Source organism: Prionailurus viverrinus, chromosome A2 (genome assembly GCF_022837055.1).
Source record: "Prionailurus viverrinus isolate Anna chromosome A2, UM_Priviv_1.0, whole genome shotgun sequence".
In the NCBI taxonomy this organism is placed as follows: Eukaryota; Metazoa; Chordata; class Mammalia; order Carnivora; family Felidae; genus Prionailurus; species Prionailurus viverrinus.
In genome coordinates, this window is record NC_062562.1 from 12,271,082 (window position 1) to 12,294,977 (window position 23,896).

The 23,896-nt window shown below is 53.3% G+C and overlaps 2 protein-coding genes across 4 annotated transcripts; both read right to left on the reverse strand.

Annotated features, from left to right (window-relative positions):
* Positions 1-7,281: 7,281 nt before the first annotated feature.
* Positions 7,282-13,584, reverse strand: CCDC194 (coiled-coil domain containing 194). Of its 3 annotated transcripts, XR_007146695.1 has the most exons (5): positions 13,479-13,584; positions 11,807-11,889; positions 11,586-11,642; positions 10,646-10,790; positions 9,380-10,058 (listed from the first exon to the last, which is right to left on the reverse strand). XR_007146695.1 is itself a non-coding variant. In XM_047831881.1 (4 exons), the coding sequence occupies exons 1-4, from the start codon at positions 10,967-10,969 to the stop codon at positions 8,188-8,190; spliced, it is 720 nt and encodes a 239-aa protein (XP_047687837.1). In that variant the 5' UTR covers positions 10,970-11,385; the 3' UTR covers positions 7,282-8,187. The 3 variants fall into 3 exon arrangements, 2 of the variants coding, with proteins under 2 accessions (XP_047687837.1, XP_047687845.1); XM_047831881.1 differs by lacking the exons at positions 11,586-11,642; positions 11,807-11,889; positions 13,479-13,584 and adding exons at positions 7,282-8,353; positions 8,916-9,048 and having other exon boundaries at positions 9,454-9,550; positions 10,646-11,385; XM_047831889.1 differs by lacking the exons at positions 11,586-11,642; positions 11,807-11,889; positions 13,479-13,584 and adding exons at positions 7,282-8,358; positions 8,916-9,048 and having other exon boundaries at positions 9,454-9,550; positions 10,646-11,382.
* Positions 13,585-18,946: 5,362 nt separating this feature from the next.
* BST2 (bone marrow stromal cell antigen 2) lies at positions 18,947-21,281 on the reverse strand. Its single transcript, XM_047831910.1, has 5 exons — positions 20,984-21,281; positions 20,123-20,198; positions 19,796-19,856; positions 19,408-19,539; positions 18,947-19,174 (listed from the first exon to the last, which is right to left on the reverse strand). Exons 1-4 carry the CDS (start codon positions 21,227-21,229, stop codon positions 19,419-19,421), a joined length of 504 nt encoding a protein of 167 aa, XP_047687866.1. The 5' UTR covers positions 21,230-21,281; the 3' UTR covers positions 18,947-19,174; positions 19,408-19,418.
* Between the last annotated feature and the right edge of the window lie 2,615 nt (positions 21,282-23,896).

Here is a 23,896-nt window from a genome sequence, read left to right on the forward strand (position 1 = left end):
ACCCATGGATGGCAATGGCCCAGGCTCCCCAAGCTGTCAGCCCCACCCGACGCCCCGGCTCCCATAGGTGCTTCATAAGTGCTCTGGGAGCAGCAGCGTAAGCCGCAGTGAACTTGGAGCTGGGAGAGAAGGCTCGGCCCAAGCGAGCTCGAGTGAGGGGCTTCTCCTGCCCCTTCTCAGTTTCTGCCTCTGTGAGACGGGGTATGGGTGGCGTCCCCGGGCCGGAGGTGGGGGGCGGCCGTAAGAAAGGGTTTGCCATTGTTATTATTACTATCGTTTCGTGCTGGGAGCGTTATTTCGGGGCTCTGGGAGACGGTGAAGGGGCAGTGCCAGATAGGTGGGCATTGAACTTCACTGTGGGTCATCTCCAGGTGGGCGTCAAGGGAATTCGGGGACCAAGAGCAAAGGATTCTGGGTGCGTCCTCCTGTCCATTCCCCCAGAACCAGGAGCTCCATGCTGGATGAGGCGTTAGCCTCAGGCTTGGCCGTGAGGGACCCTGAGTCTTAGGGAGACAGTGTGGGACACGGCCCCCTGGCTCCATGGGGTCAAGGCTGGTAGGAGGGAGGGATGGAGGGGGGCGGGCAAGGGGCCGGCAGGTGGCAAGAAGGCTGGACCACAACACAATCGCTGTATACTGCCCGTGTGCGTGCGGTGGGGGGGGGGGGGGGGGGAGGACCCATCCCCCCATCGGCCAGGGCAACAGAGTTGGGGGTAGTTGACGGCGGGGAGGGGGTCCTCCAGGGTGGTGTTCGTCACAGAGGCAGAAGTTGGATTGGGACAGAGGAAGTTCCCAGGGGGAGGCAGGAAACCCCTGTCTGACCTTTGGCCTTTGCAGCCCGGTGATTCCTGATTCCGGACCCTTCCCAGCGGCGAGTGGGGGGGAGGAGGGTTGGGGGCTGCAAGTGGTGCCCAACCAGCTATTTCTCTGGGTTGGCCAGGCCCACCCGAGTCCCCTGGAACAGGGTGGGAGGCTGCGTAGGCAGAGTGGACCCGCGGCTTCCATTTGGGGCTCTGGGGTTCGGGTCTGGCTGTGCCCCCTACTGCTGCGTGACCTCAGACGAGTGACTTTCCTTCCTTCAGCCTCAGTTTCCTCTTGTCTAAAGCGGAGGCGACGCAGCCAGGTGTGGAAACATTTGTCACGGCGCCTGGCACACGTTCAACCTTAATAAGTGGCGGGACTTTTTTTTTTAAGGCCACAGAGGCTGGGTCTGGTGTCACCTCTGATGCCGGGGCGGAGAAACTAATATGCGGGGGAGGGGCGCTGCCTCCAAGTACAGGTGCTCAGGGCCTGTGAGAGCACTGGGGGACAAAGGGCAGGACAGGGGTCCAGCCCGGGGAATGTGGGTCCAGCGGGAGATGCTCAGACAACGGGGGGGGGGGGGGCAGTGGCGGGGCCAACATCAGCAGGTGTGACAGTCTCCGTAGGTACTTGAGATCCTGGCTGCTCTTCATGATATATTGAGCCTGACATCTATTGTCAAGGAAAAAGAAGGCAAACCATAAATTCCCAGAAAATTAAAAAGCCACCGTAGAGGGGCGCCTGGGTGGCCCCGTTGGTTAAACGCCCAACTCTTGATTTCGGCTCAGGTCGTGATCTCACGGTTCATGCGTTCGGACTCCAAATCGGGCTCCACGCTGACAATGAGGAGCCCGCTTGGGATTCTCTGTCTCCCTCTGTGTCTGCCCCTCACTCCCTCTCTTTCTCAAAAATAAATAAACAAACATTAAAACAATTTTTAAGAAAAAGCCACCCTAGACCCAGTGGTACAGTTTTGAGTGTCACAGTATAAGAAACAGAGTTTTATTTTTATTATTTTTTTAATGTTTTATTCATTTATTTTGAGAGAGTGAGAGAGACACAGAGAGAGAACAGAGGAGGAGGGGCAGAGAGAGAAGGAAAGAGAGAATGTCAAGAGTGCTGGACGGGGGGCTTGACCTCACAAGCTGTGAGATGACGACCTGGGCCAAAATCAAGAGTTGGACCCTTAACTTTTTTTAATGTTTCATTTATATTTGAGAGAGAGACAGAGCACAAGCAGGGGAGGGGCAGAGAGAGAGGGAGACCCAGAATCCGAAGCAGGCTCCAGGCTCTGAGCTGTCAGCACAGAGCCCGACGCGGGGCCTGAACTCACAAACCACGAGACCACGACCTGAGCTGAAGTTGGACGCTGAACCGACTGAGCCACCCAGGTGCCCTGACCTGGAACAGAGTTTTAAATAGACATACTAATGTCGTTTGTATCAAGCTCAAAAACAACGTTCTGTTTCTTTTTGGTAATTTGAGCTCACATCTTTGATTTTGCAATATTTCTTTTTCAAATAATTTGTTCTATTACCTAGATTTTTTTTTTTTAATGGAGAAAGTACAGATGAAACTTCCTCTTGTTTCTCAACATAATATCTTCCAGATTAGTTGATTCCCTTTGCCTGATGCTTAGGTTTTCACCACATACATTACCACGTTAATTATCAATGGGCATTTAGACTGTTTCTAAATTATTTGCTTCTGTGAACAAAGTAAGATTTAATATCAGATCCCCCCCAAATGAAACTGCTGGGACCCAGAGCAGTCACATCTTCTATTTTGATAGCTTGTCACCAGTTTGTCCTCCAAAGGTTGTTTCCATTGACACGTCTGGCACCAGTGGCTAAAATCTCCAAAAACAGGCTTTCTGGACACATTTTGCGCGTGTCCCTGGCCAGAAAATCCCAGAGGGAGGAAGCGAGTGACGGATCCTTCGATTCACAAGAGGTCAAATGCATCGGTCCTGATGTGAGCGTTCGGTTTTTTCCCGAAAACAATTTGTCATGTTCACAGGAAATTTTGCCCATGAACCCTTCTGAATTCCCCTGGGAGGGTCATCACGAAATCAGGCTTTGATTTTCAATGTTTTGTTGTTGTTGTTGTTGTCTAAATTAAAAACAATCCATTTGGTTTTATTTGTGGGTTTGGGCAGAGAAGGGAAGTGTCATGAGGAAGTCAACTTTGTGTCACTACGAGAAACTGACACTGACGTTCTCAAGAAGATGCAAGGTTTTAAAAAACTCTCACAGAACTTCAGGAAGGTCCTTAAGAAAGTAATACTTCTTGGGGTGCCGGGGTGGCTCAGTTAAGCGTCCGACTTCGGCTTAGGTCACGATCTTGCGGTCTGTGAGTTTGAGCCCCATGTCGGGCTCTGTGCTGACAGCTCAGAGCCCGGAGCTTGCTTCAGATTCTGTGTCTCCCTCTCTCTGCACCCCCACCCCCTCGTGCTCTCTCTCTCTCTCTCTCTTAAAAATAAATAAACACCTGAGGCGCCTGGATGGCTCAGTCAGTTAAGCGTCTGACTTTAGCTCAGGTCATGATCTCATGGTTCGTGAGTTCAAGTCCCACATCAGGCTGTGTGCTGACAGCTCAGAGCCCGGAGCCTGCTTCGGATTCTCTCTCTGTCTGCTGTCTCCCTCTCTGTCTGTTCCTCCCCTGCTCATGCTCTCTTTCTCTCTCTCTCTCAAAAATAAATAAATATTAAAAAAATAAAATAAAAAATAAAACCTTCAAACAAAATAGAAAAAAACCTTTAAAAAAATAAACATTAAAAAAAAAGAAAGTAATATTTCTAGTGAAGAACGATTTCGGTGAAATGCAAAAAACCCTCCACTTTTACTATCAGTGTGTTTGGTTAAATTCAAATGAAAATTAAAGTTTTGTGCTTTTGGAGGTGACCGAGGAGGAGCCCCGTCCCCTCTGGGCCTCCCTGTTACTGGCTGATAAAAGGCACCCCACTTTCTTACCTGGGTCTGGGGGGTTGACTGAGTCAGGCTGCTGCTGTCCCAGCCTGCTTCTCTTGCAGCCGCTCCAAGGTTTCCCATTTCTGTCCCTTCCTACTGTCACCGCAGCCACAGGAGGGGGGCTCCAGGGATGGGAAGCCAGGGCAGGGACCTAGGAGGGGGCGATGGTGATAGGGGCGGGGACAGATAAAGAGAGACAGAGACTCAGAGGGGCGCCTGGGTGGCTCAAGTTGGTTAAACGTCCTCCGACTCCAGCTCAGGTCAGGATCTCAAGGTTTGTGAGTTCGAGCCCCACGTCGGGCTCTCTGCTGTCAGTGCAGAGCCCACTTCGGATCCTCTGTCCCCCTCTCTGCCTCTCCCCTGCTGTCTCTCTCCCTCTCTCAAAAATAAACATTTAAAAAAGAGAAAGAGACAGAGAGAGAGAGAGACTTGGAGACAGAGAGACAGAGACTTGGAGGGATAATTAGAGAGTGGGAGGCAGAACAGAGCAAAGGCAGGTCAAAGACTGGCCCTGTGAGGTAGGAACAGATGGGGGTCCAGGAGTCAGGTCCCACCAAGGAGCGCTATTTACTTCCCTGGGCAGCTGAGGGATCCTCAGCGCAAGGAGGGGCGGGGGGCTGGGCTTGTTCTCCCCAGGTCACCCTCAAACCTCACCTACACCCTGGAGGTTCAAAGCTCTCGCTCAGTCTGTGTCTTCTCTTTCTTCCCAATTCTTTCTGACACCAGATCTAACTGCCATTCCTGCTCACACACCTGCCTTGGCTCCCTATTTCCCTCCCTCCCCGAAACTGATTTTCAGGGGTCTGGTGGTAGGGCCAAGATGAAGCCCGCAGAGTAAGTTGGGAATAATGATGTTTTATGGCCCATTTACACTCCTGAGCCCAGCTCTTTTACCCTTGGATCCCACAGCGACCCAGTGAAGGGGTCTTAAGTCAGACAAAGCAAGGTCAGTCTCCTGGTCTCCAGCTCTGCTTGACTCCAGAAGAAGCCACTTCCTGCACACTTCTGGATTGACGCCAGAGTTGGGGGTGGGGTGAGGGCAGCTTTCAGAACCACCCTTAACCTCTCCAGCTGAAGCCTTCAAGGGCAGCAATCGGGTGAGCAAGTTGGGGCGCCCCCTGGTGGCTGTCAGCAGAACTAAGCGATTAGACCTTCCTCCCCTCAGCCGCACTTCCTCCTCGGGAGTTGACCCTCCAATTCCCCCTCCACGTGGGCCCCTCCCAGGTAAAGCCCCAGATCCGGCACGTCTAAACCCCAGGGTGGTAGTGGGGGTAATGAGCAGGGCTGGATGAGGTGGCGAAAAGAGTTCCGAGGGCTTCTACCGCCCTCAATTACCAGCCTCTTAGGAATTTCTTACAACAAATTTTAATCATTTTAAATGTCATACAGGTGCATGGTTTTCAAAATGCAAACTTTACAGGGGGCGCCTGGGTGGCTCAGTCGGTTAGGCTAGGCGTCTGACTTCGGCTCAGGTCATGATCATCTCACGGTTCGTGGGTTCGAGCCCCGCATGGGGCTCTGTGCTGAGCCTGGAGCCTGTTTCAGATTCTGTGTCTCCCTCTCTCTCTGCCCCCACCCCCGTCTCCCTCTGTCTCAAAAATAAACATTAAAAAAATTTTTTAAATGCAAACTTTACAAAAGGGCATACAGAGAAACAAGAGACTGTTCCCCCCACCCCCCAGCCCTCCACCCCAGCCCAGCCCTCTAGCCCCCTTGCTCCTAGCTCTCAGCAGGTACTACCTGCCCCAAAGTCGGTGACCAGTGTTTCCTTCAGAGTTATTTGGGTAAAATTCTCTTCGTCCCTGCATTTTGAAAAATGCACACCAATTATCACTCTCCTGCTTTTTACATTAATGTATCTTGGAGATTTGCTTTTTCACCTTAAAGAGTGCATAGTATCCCACTCTATGGATGGATGGACACTCATTTATAACAGTCACCAGCCGGAGGACATTGAGGTTGTTTCCAATTTTTAACAATGACCAAGAATGTGATAACAAATGTCCTCGTCCCCCCCCCCCCCCAGTCTCTTTTTAAAAAGTAAACCTTTTCTTTTGGAATAACTTTAGATTTACAGAACAGTTGCAGAGATAGTACAGAGCCTCTGAACAGCCGTCACTGAACTTCTTCCATGGCCAAGTTCTTTGACACCATGGCATCCAAATTTTATTTGTCCAAACTAAGAAATTAACTCTAGTGCATTAAAATAATTATACTCTAGACTTTATTTGACCTTCTCACTAAGTGTTTTTCTGTCCAGGATCCAACCCAAGGTTCTGCATTGTATTTTGTCCATCAATCTGATTTATTTATTTGTTTATTTGTTTATTTGTTTGTTTGTTTATTTATTTATTTATTTATTTATTTATTTATAAGTAGGCTCGGCACCCAACCTGGGGCTTGAACTCATAACCTGTAGATCAAGAGTGTGCTCTACAGACCGAGCCAGCCAGGTGCCCCTGGTCCGTAAGTTTGTACCCATATAAATATGGTTGTAGAAAAATTTCTAGAAGGGGAATTGATGGGCCAAAGGATGTATACACTTTCACTTTTGAGAGGTTCTAGAAAATTGCCCTTCCAAGTGGTTGTACCACTGGGCTCTCTCACTAGCCCCATGTGGGATTACTTGTTTCTCCACAGCAGTGCCAGCGCATGGTACTTTGCGATTCGCTCGTTTTCATTTTTGCCAGACTAATGGGTAGAAAGTGGTACCACTTTGTCATTTCAATTTGCGATTCTTTTCTAGGAAAGAGGTTGGTCGCTTTTTTTTTTTTTTTTTTGCATATTTCTATGAAATGACTGTCTATATTCTTTGCCCATTTTTCTACTGAGCTGTTTTTTGAAAAATTAATTGATAAGAGCTCTTTACGTAAGAAGGAAATTAGTTTATTCCTGGAGATAAGTAACTATATGAAATAGATCTAAGGAAGTTTCAATTAGTTCTCTTGGGTTTTCTCTATATAAAACCATACTACCAGCAGGTAAAATTATGTTAAATTGCTTCCAAGGCTTTCCTGCCCAAAATGCCAACCTGAAACTAATCTTACAGAAACATCACAGAAACCCAAATTAGGACACCAGAAAATGACTGCCTTGGGCCTTTAAAAAACGCCAACGTCATAAAAGGCAAAGACATACTGAGAAATGTTCCAGATTAAAAGAGCTAGAAGACCTGACAAATACAATGTGTGAGCCAGGATATTCTTTTGTTATAAAGGACATTATGAGAACAGTTGGCAAAGTCTGATTAAAGTCTGTAGATTAGATAATGGTGTTTTATCAATGTCCACTTCCTGATGTTCATCATTGTACTGTGATTATGTGGGAGAATGTCCTTGTTTTTAGGAAATGCATACTCAACTGTTATGGGTAATGAGACATCGTTTCTGTGTGTTTTTCAGAAGAGGTTCAGAGAGAGGAAGAAGAATAAAGCAAAGGTGGTAACTAATGTTTGTGGAATCTGGATAAAGAATATCCAGGAATTCTTTGTACGAATCCTCCAGTTTTTCTGTAAGTCTGAAGGTATGTCGAATATAAGGTAAGAGACGAAATTAATGTGAAATTGAGCCATATGGAATTGTTGGTATTTCTATTATTTTTGACCTATGTAAACAGGGCTTACCCACGATCCAAACTGCAATTTCCCTACCACTCTCCTACTATCCATACCCCTTCTTTCTTTTTCTTCTCTAAGTGCGTTGGCTAGTACCTCCAGAACAATATTAAATACTCCACAGTGGTCATCCTCACGTTCGCCCTCATTTTGAGGCCTTTTCAGAACTTTTCTCGTTTGATCCCTCACCATGGTAAATCTTATTAGCAGACTTCTGAATATTGAGCCATCCCTGCATCTCAGGTATAAGGCCCCTTGGTTGTGATGTATTTTTAAAATGTGGTGCTTAATTCTCTTTTGCTAAAAATTCCATTTGGGACTTCTGTACCCTCCTCGTAGCTAGAGGGGTCTGTAGTTTTCCCATTGTGCCATCTTGGTCGGTCTGTGTTGTCAAGGATAGGCTGGCTCGCCAAACATGATTCTAATCACTGGATACACAGACAAGGTAAACTGAGGCCCAGAGAGGAGAAGTGACCCTTCCAGGTCACCCCTGAGCCAGGGCTGCACCCTAACTCTTCATGCCTGTGGGATGAAGCAACACTGTCATCAGAAGGGACTGAAGTCTCAAATCAGCACTATCTCATTGGGTCATTGAATGGGCCTTAGTTTCCCCATCTGTAAAAAAAAGCATTAGTTGGTTGGGGAGAGAGAGTCGAGTCTCCTTTCTGTAGATTCCGTTCAGAGTGGCTCCTGGGTCCAAAGCTGAGCGTTGATGGCTGTCGACTGGGCATCTCATCCAGCGTGGACACCTCTATATGGGTCCCAGCAGGGCCGCCACATTGTGTGCCCTCCCGGCCTCGGGCCCTCATCCTGCTAGGGGCCGACTCACCCTCGAGCGCGCCGCGCCGGCCGCCGGCAGCCCCCCGAAGTTCTTGGGCGAGAACGTGAGCGGGGGCTGGGTCGCGGTCGGGACCCGGAGCGGGATCGGGGGTGCGGCACTCTGCGCTGAGGGCCCATCTCGGCTTCCAGGGCTTTACTGACAGGAAGTGGGGAGGGGTCCATCAGCAACTGGATCCCCGCCCCCGAGACCCTCCCCCCAGTACTCTTCCATCTTTCCTGAGAACCCCACTCCCAAAAGATCCCCAGCTCCCCTAAGCTTTCTCCACCCCCAGCCATTCCCGGGACCCCTCCCCAGGGCCTCCCATCCCCTTTTCCAGGAGCTCAGCCTCCAGAACCCCCGTCCTCTCCCTCGGTACTTCCTTTTACTTGCGTCCTTCTCTTCCGCTCCTCGCCCTTCCTCTATGCGCGCCCGACCCCAGGGACTCATGCCTCCGGAGTGCCGGCCCCAGCCTGGGGAGTCCAGCCCCCAGAGAGCCTACATCCTTGACCACCCCTACGTTCCAACTCCAGGATCCCGTCTTTGACCTTCTTGTCACGCAACACCCCAAGGCCCCGCCCACACGGCCCGGCTGCTGCTCCATCCCCGGGGACCCTTCCCCACCAGGCGACGCTGGGCCGAAAGAACGAAGTCTCGCGCAGCCATTGGCCACGCGCCACGCCCTTCCACCGCCCCCGGCCCCGCCCTTCACTCACGCGCGTTCGCGCAGCGCCGCCTCCCGGGCCGCGCAAGCTTCGCCCTCGGCCTCGGCCGCGCGTGCGCGCTGCTGTGCCTCGTCCAGCCGCCGCGCAGACTCCGTGGCCGCCGCCTCCCAGCGCGCCAGCGCTTCTGCGGGTCCAGGGAGCCCCGTCAGGTCCGAGACCTCGCTCCCGCCCGCCTAACGCCGGCGTTGGGAGTTTTTTACAGTCTGCATACTATTTGCAGCCTTGCCTTATTTGAATCGAGTGTGTGCGTTGGTTGCATGACCTTTACGTGTCATTTGCAGAGCTCTTCATAGGCTTGTGTTGCTTTTGGGAGTCGTGTAAGTGGCGTTTGCGTATTTGGTTGCATTTGCGTTGTGTTTCTGACCTTTGCGTGGCCTTTGAGTGTGACGTGCATTTCCCTCGTAAGTTTTCGCGTTTATTTGCATGTCGTTTACATTACGTTTGCACTTGTGCATGTCATTCGCATAACTAGGAACCTTTTAGGCCCCTCCCGCCCTTAGCCCTGGCCACCCCTTGCGCCCCAACACACCTGTGAGGGCCCCGTTCTCAGCCCCCATCTGGGTCCCCTGTGCCTTGGCCTCCTCGATCTCAGTCTTCAGGGTCATCAGTTGGGTCTGAAGCCGGCTCTGGGGAGTGGAGAGGAAGTAAGGAGGGGCGGGGTGCCAGGAGAGAAGTGAAGTCTCCCCTCTTTCTGGGGAGGACTGAACTGACCCTGGTGACTCCGTTCCCTGAGCATTACTTGCAATGCCCTTTGGGGCTCCTGTGGTTGTAAAACAGAAGTGGCCTGGGGTTCCGAGTGGTGACCGCTGCTCTGCCCGGGGCCCACCGCCCCCCCCCCCCCCCCACCTGAAGCCACCGAATGTGGAAACCGTTTAGCTCTGAGGTCCCGGTCCCAGCTGCATCTAGACTCCCTGGGGTTTCAAACCAACACAAGCCAATCCGGTGGTTGACAATGACTGGGTTTCTGGAGTATGCTTCCTCACCTCTGTGAGACGTTCTTCGAAACAACTGGCCTGGCCTCCTCAGAACATCTTCCACTGAGGGGCAGAGCCAGAATTTGAACCCAGAGCAGGCTGCGCTTGACCTCGGCGGCTTGGGGCCCTTCCCTCAGGCAGGCAGGTAAAGGGTGGAGGCCTGTTTTGATTTCTAAAATTCACACTGCCCAGCCCCTGCTGGGCCTGGTACCCAGAGATCCACAGTAGTAAATGAAAGATTGGGACTTTGAGAATGGTTCTTTTGCAAGGCCCAGGGCTGGGAAGGGTTAAGAAAGAGTTTGTGAAGGGGTGGCTGGAGGAAAAGGGAGGACCTGGCCAGTACCTCCCCCAAGAGGCCAACTTTAGCCTCCTAATTACAGGTGACATGAATGTCCCTCTCTGGAAATAGGGCTGCTGGACACTGGCTGGGGGAGGTTGAGTGGGCACCCAGGGGGAGGGTTAGCACAGGGTCTCCCCAGGTGGACTCAGGGGTCTGGGGCTTCTAGCCACCACCATCTACTAGGCAAATGGCAAATGGCAAATGGCAGAGAATCATGGGGCCTCCTTGGTCAGCAGGGAGACTTAAGGGGGAACCAGTAGGATTTGGAAGGGATGACGGTGCCACTCTCGGTTGAAGAATTAGGGAGACGAATGCATGGGGTGGGGGTGGGGGGCAACCCTGGGGTTGTGTGTGCAGGCCCTCTCCCCCGATTCTGGATTCCCCAGTCTCCCACCCTGCCCGCCTACCTGGCGGCCCTCACAGGCCCTTAGTGCCTCCTCCAGCTCCCGACGGGCACGGTTGGCCTGGTTCAGCTGTCTGGCCAGGGCCTCCTGGCGTTGGGTAGCCTCTGCCAGCTGGCGCCGCAGCTCCTCGACCTCTGGCGCCAGGTCCCTGGGGGGCGCCGTGGCGTTGGCACCTGCCTCCGGGCAGCGAGGTCCCCGGGAGGCCGAGGAGGCCAGATTCCAGGCCAGCAGGGCCCCGCCGGCTGCCGCGGCAGCCAGGAACACCGCAGCCCCGCACAGGGCTAGCACCCGCCAGGCGCGTCCCGGCTCTGGCCCCAGCTCGGCCATGCCTCCGTCCACAGCTCTGGCCCCAGACAGCCACGAGCATTTAATTGGCACCTTGGGGCGCCAGGGACACCCACGGCTCCGCCCTGCCCGGCCGTGGCTTCCCGAGTGCGTTGGGAGGGGCTGGACCCCCGCCAGGGGCCAGCCTAGGCTACCCGCGCCCAGGACCGGACTGGGGGTCCTGGGTTCCAGTTCTGCCTCCGCATCGCATGTGCCCAGCACAGCACGTGCTGTCCTCTCATCCTCAGTCTCCCCCACTGAAGTGGGGGTGCTCTGGCTCCTGCCCCATCGGGCTTAGTGGGAACCATGTGAGCCCATCCTCACAAAGCGCCCATTTGCATGCGGGGCCCACGGCAAGGGTTTTTTCGTGGAAAAACTGAGGTTGAAAGACGAGAGGCTACACGGCCGACGGAGGTCTGCCTGGCTCACGCTGCCACACTTTCTGGGACTGGCTGCGAGGGCCAGAGAGGGTGAGACGCTGGAGGGGATGGGTCCCAACTCCCAGCCCCTTCTCCACTAGGCAGCCAGGGGGCGATCTGACACTGTAAATCAGCTCCGGCCCCGTTTACCTCGAGGCCAAGAACAAAGGAAAGGAAAGAGAAACGAGGGGTTGACTTACAGACATCACAGCCATGCAGGACAGGTGTCTCCTTCAGTTTGTGGGGAACTTCATAAACTGCAAGAAAAAGGCAGTCTTATCCATAGCCTAATCTCCAGAAGCCTATAGACTCCCATTTCCTGGAGCCCTAAAATCACCCTCATCGAGACGTAAGGGGGGGTTTAAGTGCTTGCCCCGGCGATGTGGGAAACTAAGGCAAATGAAAAATGAAATTCCCTTACTGTCTGCAGCCCGTTGGCGAGTCCTTGAAACAGGCAGAGCGACCTTCCTCTAGGAGCTCAGCTGCCTCGACGATGACACTTGGCTGGGGGCAAAAGACAATCTTGGCTTAACATTATCCTGACCCCCCAGGATCCTGTGAGTGTCCTTAAACACATAAAAATTCCTTTGCAAACCTCCTATATCCTTAGCCCCCAAGTCTATGCTGGCAATCATACTCCAAGCATACGGCCCTCTGATATACATCTGAAGGGCCTCACGACTAGACTAAAGTTTTGCTAAACAGTAAATAAACGGCGTTTCCCTAACAACACCTAGAATGACTTCCACGTGCTTAAAGAGGGCTCCCAAGATACCACAGGCCTGGCTATTGTCAAGCCGAGGTTGTTTTTTCCTCTAGTAAGGCATTAACATGAAGACAGTAGGGAGTTCTGTAGAAATGTCTTAACTCTGTCTGCCTCTAGTATGTCAATGGGCTGCAGGTTATAAGGAAACTGAATTTTATTTACCATTTCCTTCCTGCCTTTGTTCGCCACCTCGCTACGGAGGGGAGGGTGGTGTTGGGGCTCGAGGAAACGGAGTCCGCGGGTTTCTGGAGATTAGGCTGTTGATAAGATTGCCTGTTTCTTGTAATTCACTAAGGCATCTGTAAACCGATGGGGACTCCCGCCCTGCAGGACTGAGATCTCTAGCAGTTAACCATCAGGCTTTCTCTTTCTCTTCACTTTAGGGCAGCCAGGAGTACCTGATCCTTCGTCCTCATCACTAACTCAGGCCCCTTTCGACTGTCTCTGCTCTTCTTGTAATTTTGCATTTTAGGTGTTCGATTCCCAGCCGACGAGGGGAGCATAAGGCACGCTGACACCCTGCAAACCGCCGCCCCCCCCCCCCCCCCCCCCCGCCAACAACCCAGGGTGGGACACGGGTGACATTCCTCGCGCACCCCCGGTTGCCCAAGAACAAAGGAATGGGAAAACCTGATGGTTAACTGCTAGAGATCACAGTCCTGCGGGACGGGAGTCCCCATCGGTTTACAGATGTCTTAGTGAATTACAAGAAAAAGGCAATCTTATCAACAGCCCAATCTCCAGAAACCCGTAGACTGTAGACTCCGTTTCCTGGAGCCCCAACACCACCCTCTCCTCCATAGTGAGGTGGGGAACAAAGGCAGGAAGGAAATGGTAAATAAAATTGAGTTTCCTTATAACCTGCAGCCCATTGACAAATACTTGAGGCAAATTCAGAGTGAAACATTTCTCCAGGAACTTCCTACTGTCTTAATGTTAATGCCTTACTAGAGGAAACACAACCTCAGCCTGACAATCGCAAGGCCTCTGGTATCTTAAGAGTCCTCTTTGGGGGGCCCTGGGGAGCTCAGTCGGTTGGGCAAGTCACCTCTTGGTTTCAGCTCAGGTCATGATCTCATAGCTCATGAGTTCAAGCCCCACATGGGGCTCTGCACTGACAGCTCAGAATAACCTGCTTGGGTTTCTCTCTCTCTCTCTCCAAATTAAAAAACAAAAAAGCCCTCGTTAGCCTGTGAAAGTCCTTTTAAAGGACTCTCTTTTGCCTTTACCTACCCCCACTCCATAGTATATAATCAGTCACTCCTCACAACCCCAGTGCGGGCTCTTTCTGCCCGCGGGTCCTGTCCGTGTGCTTTAATGAGGTCACCTTTTTGCACCAAAGACGTCTTCCAGAGTTCTTTCTTGGCCGTTCAGCTCCGGACGCTCACCACTCCAAAAACCACATCACCTCCGCCACCGGACTGGGTGAGCTCCTAAAAGCAAAGCCCACGCACGTGTCCTTATCACTGTCACTGCGAGGGCCTGGCACACAGTAGTTACGCAGCAAATGTGAAATGTGAGCTGAGTGGAGACTGTGAACTAGAAGCTCAGTGTCCTCCCTTCCCCGTCTCCCCCATTCCACATGAAAGAAACCAGAGCCCAGAGAGGCCCGGTCGCAGGGCCGGGTCACACAGCAGCCGCTGACCACTGGGAGATTCCTGCTGGAGCCGGAACCCCACAGACTTGCAAGACTGACTTCTCAGGGCCCCGCTGAATCACAGCCAGTGAGGGAAAAAAGGGGGCTATCAGGGAGTAAGAATTTCCTGCCCCTTTCTACATCTTTCTAGCCAGACTAAGAATCAAACTGACACGAGACAGAGTAACAAGAGAACATAAAGTTTAATTTCATACATATGGGGAATCCACACAGACAGGGAAATTCCAAAGCCAGGCAAAATCAGGTATCTATGTCATTCTATGCCTTTTTTTTTTTTTTTAAGTTTATTTATTTGAGAGAGAGAGGGAGAGCGGGGAGGTGGAGAGAGAGAGAGAGAGTTTCCAGCCGGCTCCGCGCTGTCAGAACGGAGCCTGACTCTGGGCTCGAACTCGCGAACCCGTGAGATTACAACCTGAGCTGGGTTGGACCCTTAACTGACTGAGTTAAGACGCAATCAAGAGTTGGACTCTTAACTGAGCCACCCTGGCGTCCCGGGTATAGAAGTCATTCTTTTTTTTTTTTTAACATTTATTTATTTTTGAGACAGAGAGAGACAGAGTATGAACGGGGAAGGGTCAGAGAGAAAGGGAGACACAGAATCCGAAACAGGCTCCAGGCTCCGAGCTGTCAGCCTAGAGCCCGACGCGGGGCTCGAACTCACAGACCGCGAGATCATGACCTGAGCTGAAGTCGGCCGCTTTACCGACTGAGCCACCCAGGTGCCCCTAGAAGTCATTCTAAACTGAAGAGAGGAGGAGGGTAGGGGTCTGGGACTTCAAAGGGAAGGAACACAAGTCACAGGAAGATGAAAAAGAGTGAACATTTAGTAAACAAATACGTGCTGGGCTGCCGGGGTCCAGCCCCAGCAGGTGCAGGGGTTCCCGAAGGATGAACGGCGTCGGCGAAAATAACAAATGGATGCAGACAACAGCGGCGTGTTAGACTGGCCGCTTTATTGTGGCGAACGTGGCATTACGTTTGTTAGCGATTTCCTTGTAGCGCGCGTTCTCTGTTTCTCGGCGTGACCTAATTCTAGAAACGTCCCTTTGTGCAATCACCCGTTAAGGAACGTCATGATTATTTTCCTGTAACGTTCCCTCCTGCCCTTTGCTTATTGGTTGATTTCTTCATACTGCTTTCATTATGTATCTACGCTTATCTACGGTCTCTAAAGCATTTGCTTTGCCGTTTTCACGAAAGGTCATCTAGCTCTCGACACTCAAAGGTCATTTAGCGCCTCAAATGGAACGTTTACAAGGACATGGCTTCTTGATTGTTCCTTTGAGCCATTTGCGGTACAAGGAACCGAAGTATTCGCTTTGGTCTGGGGTGCCGGGAGGGAGCCAAGAGGGCCCGGGAACCCACGCCTTATGCGCTCCCAGAGAGACAACGGATACCTAGGAACTAATGAACCATTCTGTACCTCGACCCACCAGGTCCTTCTAACACCTGGAATGCCTCCTGGGGGCCAAGTGGGCCTAGGGGTTGGAGTAACTTGTATCCACGGATACATTCCTTTGTCGCCGGAGTGGGGATTTTGAACCCATTTGTCCCCCTCCTTGGCTGGGAAATGTAGGAGGCTATCCTTCCTTTAGGCAGAGGAGTCTTTATAGGGGGTGGCAAGGGCTGCATGTGGGGCGCCATAATTTCCCTGCGGAATCTTGTTTCTTTCCCCAATGGTTCTCTTCCCGGGGGGAAGGGGGGGGGGCGTGTCACGGGCAATTCCCCAACCGACAAATCCTCAGGTACTTTCATTGGTGGGGGGGCTGCCCTGACCAACGCTAAGGCCAAATTACATAAAAAGCGGGAGTACAGGAAGCTTCACTGTCCGTGGGCCGCCGTGCAGTCCCGATCCGTCCACCGATCCGTCCACCGCCCGGGGCCCTGCCATCAGGCTGGTTGGAGAGCTTGGCTTCCGGCACTGGGCCACTCAGAAACAATGGGACACAGAGGATTTCGGGTCAAAGAGGCCTTGCTCAGTTCCTGTCTACCACATCTAGTGAACATCACATCTAGTATGATGTTTTCATCTGTGGTGATAGCTCTCTTCCTGGAGCGGGTCCTCTATTTAAATTCTTTTTAGGCTGGGGCGCCTGGGTGGCGCAGTCGGTTAAGCCTCCGACTTCAGCCAGGTCACGATCTCGCGGTCCGTGAGTTCGAGCCCCGCGTCGGGCTCTGGGCTGATGGCTCGGAGCCTGGAGCCTGTTTCCGATTCTGTGTCTCCCTCTCTCTCTGCCCCTCCCCCGTTCATGCTCTGTCTCTCTCTGTCCCAAAAATAAATAAAAAATGTTGAAAAAAAAATTAAAAAAAAAAAAAAATAAAATAAATTCTTTTTAGGCGGTTGCGGGGATGGGGGGGGGGGAGGACAGAGCTTTTCCTGAATCTGCTGGGCTTTGATTGCTTTTTATTATTTGCTTATTTTTAAAGTCTCTTTATTTCTTTTTTTTTTTAAATTTTTTTTAACGTTTATTTATTTTTGAGACAGAGAGAGACAGAGCATGAACGGGGGAGGGGCAGAGAGAGGGAGACGCAGAATCTGAAACAGGCTCCAGGCTCTGAGCCATCAGCATAGAGCCTGATGCGGGGCTTGAACTCACGAACCGTGAGATCATGACCTGAGCCGAAGTTGGACGCTTAACCGACTGAGCCACCCAGGCGCCCCTCTTTATTTCTTTTGAGAGCGAGAGCGCAAGTGGGGGGTCAGAGAGAGAGAGAGAGAGAGGGAGAGAGAATCCCAAGCAGGCGCCCACACTGTCAGCGCAGAGCCCAACGTGGGGCCCGGACTCACGAACCGTGAGATCATGGCCCGAGTCAAAGTTGGCCGCTTCACTGACTGAGCCACCCGGGCGCCCCTGATTGCTTTTTATTTTTTATTTTAGTTTCTTTTTTCAAGTAGGCTCTACGCCTGACGTGGGCCTCGAAATCACGAGCCCGCGGCCAAGAGTCGCGTGCTCTCCTGATGGAGCCAGCCAGGCGCCGCGTGATTGCTTTTTATCTCAAAATAGTCTTCCTGCCAAAGTGGCCCATCTTGGCCCTGTCTTTAGGAGGGAGAGAAGTTTATACTCAGCCGCGTATAGGGGCTTGGGAGGAGAAATGTTCTGAACAGGTTGAGTCCATCATGTTGGGCAAGGCTGTCCCCCTTTATCATCGAAACGCAGCTCTGGGGGTGGGAGTTGAGGACAGAGGTGGGTGGGCCCGCAGGCCACCCTAGTAGTCATTAAATTTTTGCAAGAGAATGCTGAGCCCATGTGAATGATTAACTAAGCCTTTCTTTGTATATTTATAGATCATGCGTTCTTTCCCAGAAAGAACAGAGCGCTTCTGCACCACCCTGGGCACCAAGGACCCAAACCCTCTAGCACCTCCCCTGCTCCCCGCCCCCCCCCCCCCCCACCGGGGCACCAAGGAACCAGGATCCCTTGCACAACCTCTGAGCACCACACTAGCAAGGTCTGTAGCTGGCACCATTGAGATGGCACATAATTAAGAATTGTCACAGGCCCCTGCACTCCCTTAACTGATTAACTGTGTCCTCAATCCCTTTAAAAATCTCTGGGCCGGGCAGAAACCTCGGAGTTGCCTTTTGGACAAGAGTCGGCCTTCTCCCCAGGTGGCCGGCCTCCAGAACGAGACTCATATTCCTTTCCAGTCAAAACTTGTCTCTTGAATGTGAGCCCGTCCAGCGATGGGCTGCGGTAACAGGTGGGGGGAGGCCCCGGGTCCCGCGAGAAGGGTTTGCTTCTGGGCATCGGGAGTTTCGATTGCTCGAGCAGCTGAGAAATCCCGAGCAAATCCAGGCACTTCTCATTTCACACGGGTGAAATGACTTAGTCATCATAAAGCAACCTCCTGAGCCCTCCTGCGAGCTGGGGACACAAGAGAGGAGGAAGACCAGAATCTCCGCTTCTAGAGCAGAGGTTCTCACGGGAAGGGAGTCTGCACCCCCACGGGGAACTTGGTAATGCCCGAAGGCAATCTGTGTCGTCGCCGCCCGGGGGTAGGGGCACAGGCATCTGGTGGATGGAGGCCAGGGGCGTTGTTCAAGATCCCCCAGCACCACAGAGAACAATCCAGCTCAAAAGTCAGCAGTGCTGATAGACACAAAGGTCCTGGCTCCTGTGCCAAGGACAGGAAGCTGCCTGGACAACGGTTGGGATTCCAGCAGAACTTGGAGAAAGGGAGGTAACAGAGGAGGAAGGCTTTGTAGAGCCTGCGAGGATCCCAGAAAGCAGATGAAGAGTCTATCGGGACAACAGCTCTCAATGTTGAAGAAGCAGAGGGACTCTCTGTAGGAGGGGTTCCCAGAGTGGGGCACTGCAGGATGAATAGGAGTTTGGGGCGGGGGCGAGCCTTGTGACAAAGACCCGGCGTGTGTGTGTCTGCAGATCTAGGTTTGGGTACCAGCCCCGAATTTTCTGTGGGATGGGATTGGAAAGTACAAAAGGATGTCCCCCGTCACAGCCTTGGTTTCCTTACTGGGACACGCCTCGGAAGATCCAGTGAGGAAGTGAGAGTAGATAGGAGAGCAAGAATAGATTGCCCCGCGCACAGCTGGTGAGGGTGTACATACAGTCCTTTAAGACAGTCCCACTGAGGAGGGCCAGGGAGGCGGTGGGATGCTGCCTGCCCAAACCCTAGGGGTTCCTGGGAACATTCTGGAGCAGCATTTGGTGTGGATGTCTGTGGGTGTCCACATTTGCCTGCAGGACAGGCCCCAGACGCAGTGGGGTGACACAATGGCACTCCAAGAACTTCAGAGCAATGTCTTTCTCCCCGGAAGGGGTGTTTACTTTTTTTTTTTTTAATTTTTTTTTTCAATGTTTATTTATTTTTGGGACAGAGAGAGAGAGAGAGACAGAGCATGAACGGGGGAGGGGCAGAGAGAGAGGGAGACACAGAATCGGAAACAGGCTCCAGGCTCTGAGCCATCAGCCCAGAGCCTGACGCAGGGCTCGAACTCACGGACCTCGAGATCGTGACCTGGCTGAAGTCGGACGCTTAACCGACTGCGCCACCCAGGCGCCCCGACGGGTGTTTACTTTTTAAGGAGGTCAAAGACCTCAGAGGACAGTGAGCTTCCAGAAACCGCGACAGCAAGAAGCAGGTCTCCCCATCCCATGCCCTGCCCAGCGCTGCAAGGGGGAGGGGGCGGGGAGGCCCGAGGGGGAGGCAGCCCTGGGCCAGCTCCCCTGCTTTGTCCAACTTCAAGGCTTCTCCGTGTACCTCCAGCTGCTGCCCGCCCCCCCCCCCCCCCCCCCCCCACCTTCCCCTGACTGTGCCACAGCGTGGCCTCTTCAGAACCGGTCAGGTCAGGTCAAGCCTCCAAGGGAAAAGCAGAGCAGGAACGGACCAGTCCAGACTGTGGCCTAAGAGGCATCATAAGAGGGACTCAGGGTGGACTGAAGGGGAACAAAAGACGCCCCGCCCCCTCCCTAAGCCTCACCTCGGGCCCCAGGCCTCCTCCCCACTCAGTGAGCTCTCTCTCCCTCCCCCAAACCCCTCCCTGTGCCGGCAGGCCGCCTCCCCAAATCCTGGCTCATCCTGGACTCCCTCCTTTCCGTCCCCAGCTTTCTTCTACCCCAGGCCGCCCCCTTCTTACCCGCAGGGACCTCAGGCCAGCAGAGCAACGAAGGCCAGGAGCAGGTGCACAGAGACCACCGAGGGGCTGAGCGCTTTCAAGGAGCTGGCAGACGCGACTTCCTTTTTCTTGCTCGAGGTCTCAGTCCCTTTTCTGGGGGAAGATGTGGGCACGACTCAGGCAACCTCCCGGGACTGATTGCCACCAGCTCTATCTAGCCTCGTCGCCCCTCAGAATCTCCCCTCTCCCCCCGCACCAAGTCAGTGGGGAGGAGAGTGGGCTTGTAGGACCAGAGGGGCAAGGATGGGATTCAAACTTTGCGTGCAAAGGGGGTCCGGGGTCTCGGGGTGGGACGGGGGTAGGACGGGCCGGTGGAAGGGGCGTGGTCGGGGAGGGGCGTGGCGCCAACCTCAGTCTTTCCACCTCCACCGAAGCGTTCTGCAGCTTGTGCTTCAACTCCTCAATCTCTCCTAAGGTGGGAGAGAGACGGTGGGGGGGAACCTGTCAGCACAGTGGCACCGTCCTTCACCGGGCTCCATCCTGGGACCCAAGACCGCCTCCGCCCCGCCCCCATGCCACCCCATCTTGGAAACCTGAGGTCCTCCTATCACACCCTCCACTGGGTTTTTCTGGCAGCTCCCTAACGACCCCAACCCTGGGGCCCTCCCTCTCCCCTCTTCAATACTTGACCCATCCCTCCGAATCCGTCTCCTTGGAAAGCTTTGTGCTTTCTCACCCCGAAGCTCCTCCCGTTTCGTGAGCCACTCCTGGCTCTGGGCCTTCTCCATCTCCAGGGAAGCCAACAGGGTTACCTGGGACAGAGGGGAGGGCTAGAGACTGGGGTTCTGGCCTAGAGGGGGGGCTGCTGACCAGGGCCCCAGACTCCCTCCCCAGGCCCTAGGTTCAGAGGGGTCCAGGTCCAAACCCCTTTCAGATTCACCTCCGATCCTCCCTGCACCCCAGTCTCCCACCTCCAAATATGGCCACAACTTCCCATCCTCCCAGGGCCGCTAAGGATATGATCCTCGAAATAGGGGGTTTGAGGCCCCCAACGTGGGAATTTGGAGGCTCCCTATGCCCAAACCCTAGGAGAAACTCCTAGACCTCTTTTTGCCCAAGATTTAGAGGTCCCCTCTAGCCCAGAACACAGGGGGATTTCTGAGCCCAAGTTAGACGTCAGCGGGAGTTTCAAGGTCCCCCATATCGGGACCCAAATGAAAGTTTCAAAGTCTCTCTCTCATTCAGTGGATGTATAAAGAGCCCCTTCCCATCCCAACCCCTATATGGGATCTCTGCTATACAGGACTGGTGGCGAGAGGAGTTTCTAGCCCCCCCAGAGCAGGCTGGAGGTTTTTGCACATCCTAGCGGGGATACTGACACACCCGATTTGGATGCTCCAAGGAGTTTTAAGGCCCTGCCCCACACCAGCACTGCTGAGAGAATTCAGAGGTCCCCAAAGCCTGATGGGGGGTTATTGGGACTCAGGTCCCTATATGAGGGTCCAGGGGCAGTTTCAAGGTCTGTCTTTATCTCCATCTAGACCGGTGGGGACCACCCAAGCACGGGGGGGCCTCTCCAGGAACTGCAGTAGCTTACCACAGTCTCGTTGCAGGTGGCAGCCTGGGCCTCGGTCCTCAGTAAGCCTTCCCAGGCTTGGGTTAGTTGGACCTCCAGGAGGCGGGTGACACTGTGACACTCCTCCTCTGCTAGGAGGCCATCCTTGCAGGCTTTGCTGTTGGCCTTGACAACAAAGATGACCAGGGCCACGGACAGACCCAGCACCGCCAGGATCAGGAAGCCCCCCAGCCACCTCTGCCACCCAAGACTCCGACCTGGCACCATTGACTCTGAGTAGTCAGTCCTGGGCACAGGCCAATAGTGGTAAAAAGCAGGTGCCTCTACATCTGCCCCTGAATGAGTGAGTTTGGGCAGGAGCTAGGGGGGTGCTGGGACGTCCTATTGGCTGAGGCTGCCCCCTTATTAACATAACGGCCATCCTGGCCAATGACAAAGGCTCGAGAGAATCCTTTGACCTGGAGGCTCTCGAGTGGGTATTTGCAGGCAGAAGTTTCGGCTTTCAGTTTCTATTTCCCAGGAAAGAGGTGGGTTATTTGTGCTGAATTAAAACCTTGAGCTTTTCTGGCTTGGTGTCCCCGAATGAGTTCCTGTGGGCGGAGAGCTAGGGCTGCCTGGGACACCCCATCTCAAGTTCCTGCACCTCCCCTGCAGGTAACTGAGGGTGACAGCTGCAGTAACGGGGCGTCTGGTGCATGCCAGCCTGCTGTTCACGTGTACCAGGACCTGAGGAGGCAGAAGCTGCCGTTGTTCAGCCTCAAGCCGGAGAAACTGAGGCTGAGAGGTGTGTGGAAGACTGGGGGCAGGGCCTGGCTCTGACCCAACAGGCTGGATATTGTGTTTAGGGGTCTCCGTGATGACCCAGCCGGGGCTCACTTAGCGTCCCTGGGCCCACCGAGGGAACTATAGGAAACCATGCAGGGTGTCTGAGGAGGGACTGGAGGCTGGGAAAATGAAAGCCCAAGCCCAGAGAGGCTCTGGATGCCCCCCCCCCCCACCCCCGACCCCGCCCTCCACGCAGGCCGCAGTTCTCAACTTGGCCACCAGGGGCCGCCACAGCCAACAAATAAAGTCGCCCAGGTCCCTGTCCTGGCTCCAGCAGGAAATAGGCTCCGACTTCTAGATTCTGCCTCTCTATCCCGGGGCACCAAGTAAACCCTCTGAACCTCCATTTTGTCATCTGTAAAGTGGGGCGATAGCAGGAGCGGCCTCGTCAGTAGGGGCCAGTGAGGAGTTTCTAGCAAAGTGCTTCGGTGTCCAGTAGGCGCTCAATGGATGCAGGGCAGGAAGAAAGGTGGGTAACACAGAAACACGGCCATTCTGAGGAAGGACAACCTGGACCGTTTGGGATACGGTGAACCCAAAGTGCCCGGGGAGTGTCGGGGGTCCAGGGAGAGGCCTCAGAAGGGGCCGGACTCCGCAGCCAAATAACAAAGAACGGGGGGATCTTGCTGAAGCGCCTTGAGGAGGGGTCTCCCACCCTGGCCAGGCCCCTAAGTGCAAACACGCGACCCTTGGCAAAGCCGACTTTGCCCTGCGCTGGCCTTCAAACTTTGGGGTCAGCTCGGGACCACAGCTGCAGGTCAGAGGCCGAGGTTGTGGGCGAAGAGCCCTCGTAGGACCTGGGCGAGTGATTTCCTCTCAGCCTCGGTTTCTGCAGCTGTAAAATGGGTGTGATTGATAATAGAACCTTTTGGTGCGCCCTTAATTTCTGCAGCTGACGCGAGGGCCTTACTCCCCTTGCTCTGGCCCTGGCCCTGGCAAACAGTAAGTCTTTCCCTCTAAAATTCCAGGGGAAACGGGCTGCCATTTTTCTGATTTTAGCCTTGTTACTTTTTTTTTTTTTTTAAAGGATCATTTTATCTTAGAATAGTTTTGGATTTGCAGAAAAATAGCGAAGACGGTACAAAAATGTTCCATATGCTCCAATTCCAGTTTCTCCTCCTTTTAACATCTTCCAGGTCTATGGCACCTCTGTTGTAATGACTGAACCAATACTGATAACTAACGTCTTACATTATTAGTAACTGAAGTCTATACACTATGCAGATTCCCTCAGTTTTTCTTAACGTCCTCTTTCGGACCCAGGACCCCAGGTTACATTTAGTTGCCACGCCTCCTTAGGCTCTTCTGGGCTGAAAAACTGTTTCGGGCTTTCTTGCTCTTGATGACCTTGACAGTTTTGAGGACTAGTCAGGTGTTTTTGTAAGATGCTCCCCAGTTGGGATTTGTCTGGTGTTTTTCCATGGTTGGCCTGGGGTGACAGTTTGGGGGAGGACCGCAGAGGTGAGGTGTCCTTCTTGGCGCACTGTGTCCAGGCCACATGACGTCAGCGTGACTTTTCACTACGATGTTGACCTTGACCACCGGGCTGAGGTGGCCTCCGTCAGGTGTCTCCGCTGTGAAGTTACTCTCTGCCCCCTTTCGGTGCGGCGCCCCGTGGAAGGAAGTCAGGGTGTGCAGCCCATGCCTAAGCCCACATCCTGGGCAGGAGGGAGAAGCACAAACAGGACTTTTTCTTTTTGTGGTTAATCTTTTCCTTCCTTCCTTCCTTCCTTCCTTCCTTCCTTCCTCTCTCTTCCTTCCTCCCTCCCTTTCTTTTCTTTTTCTTTCTTTTTCCTCCCTCCCTCCCCCTCTCCCTTCCTTCCTCCCTCCTTCCCCCCTTCCCTTTTTTTTCTCTTCTCTCCTCTCTTTTCCTTCCTTCCTCCCTCCCTCTTTCCCTTCCTTCCTTCCTCTTTCTCTCTTCCTTCCTCCCTCCCTTTCTTTTCTTTTCCTTTCTTTCTTTTTCCTCCCTCCCTCCCCCTCTTCCTTTCTTTCTTTCTTCCTCTCTCTCTCTCCTTCCTTCTTTCCTTCCTTCCTTCCTTCCTCCCTTCCTTCCTCTATACCCAGCATGGAGCCCAACATGGGGCTTAAACTCACGATCCTGAGATTAAG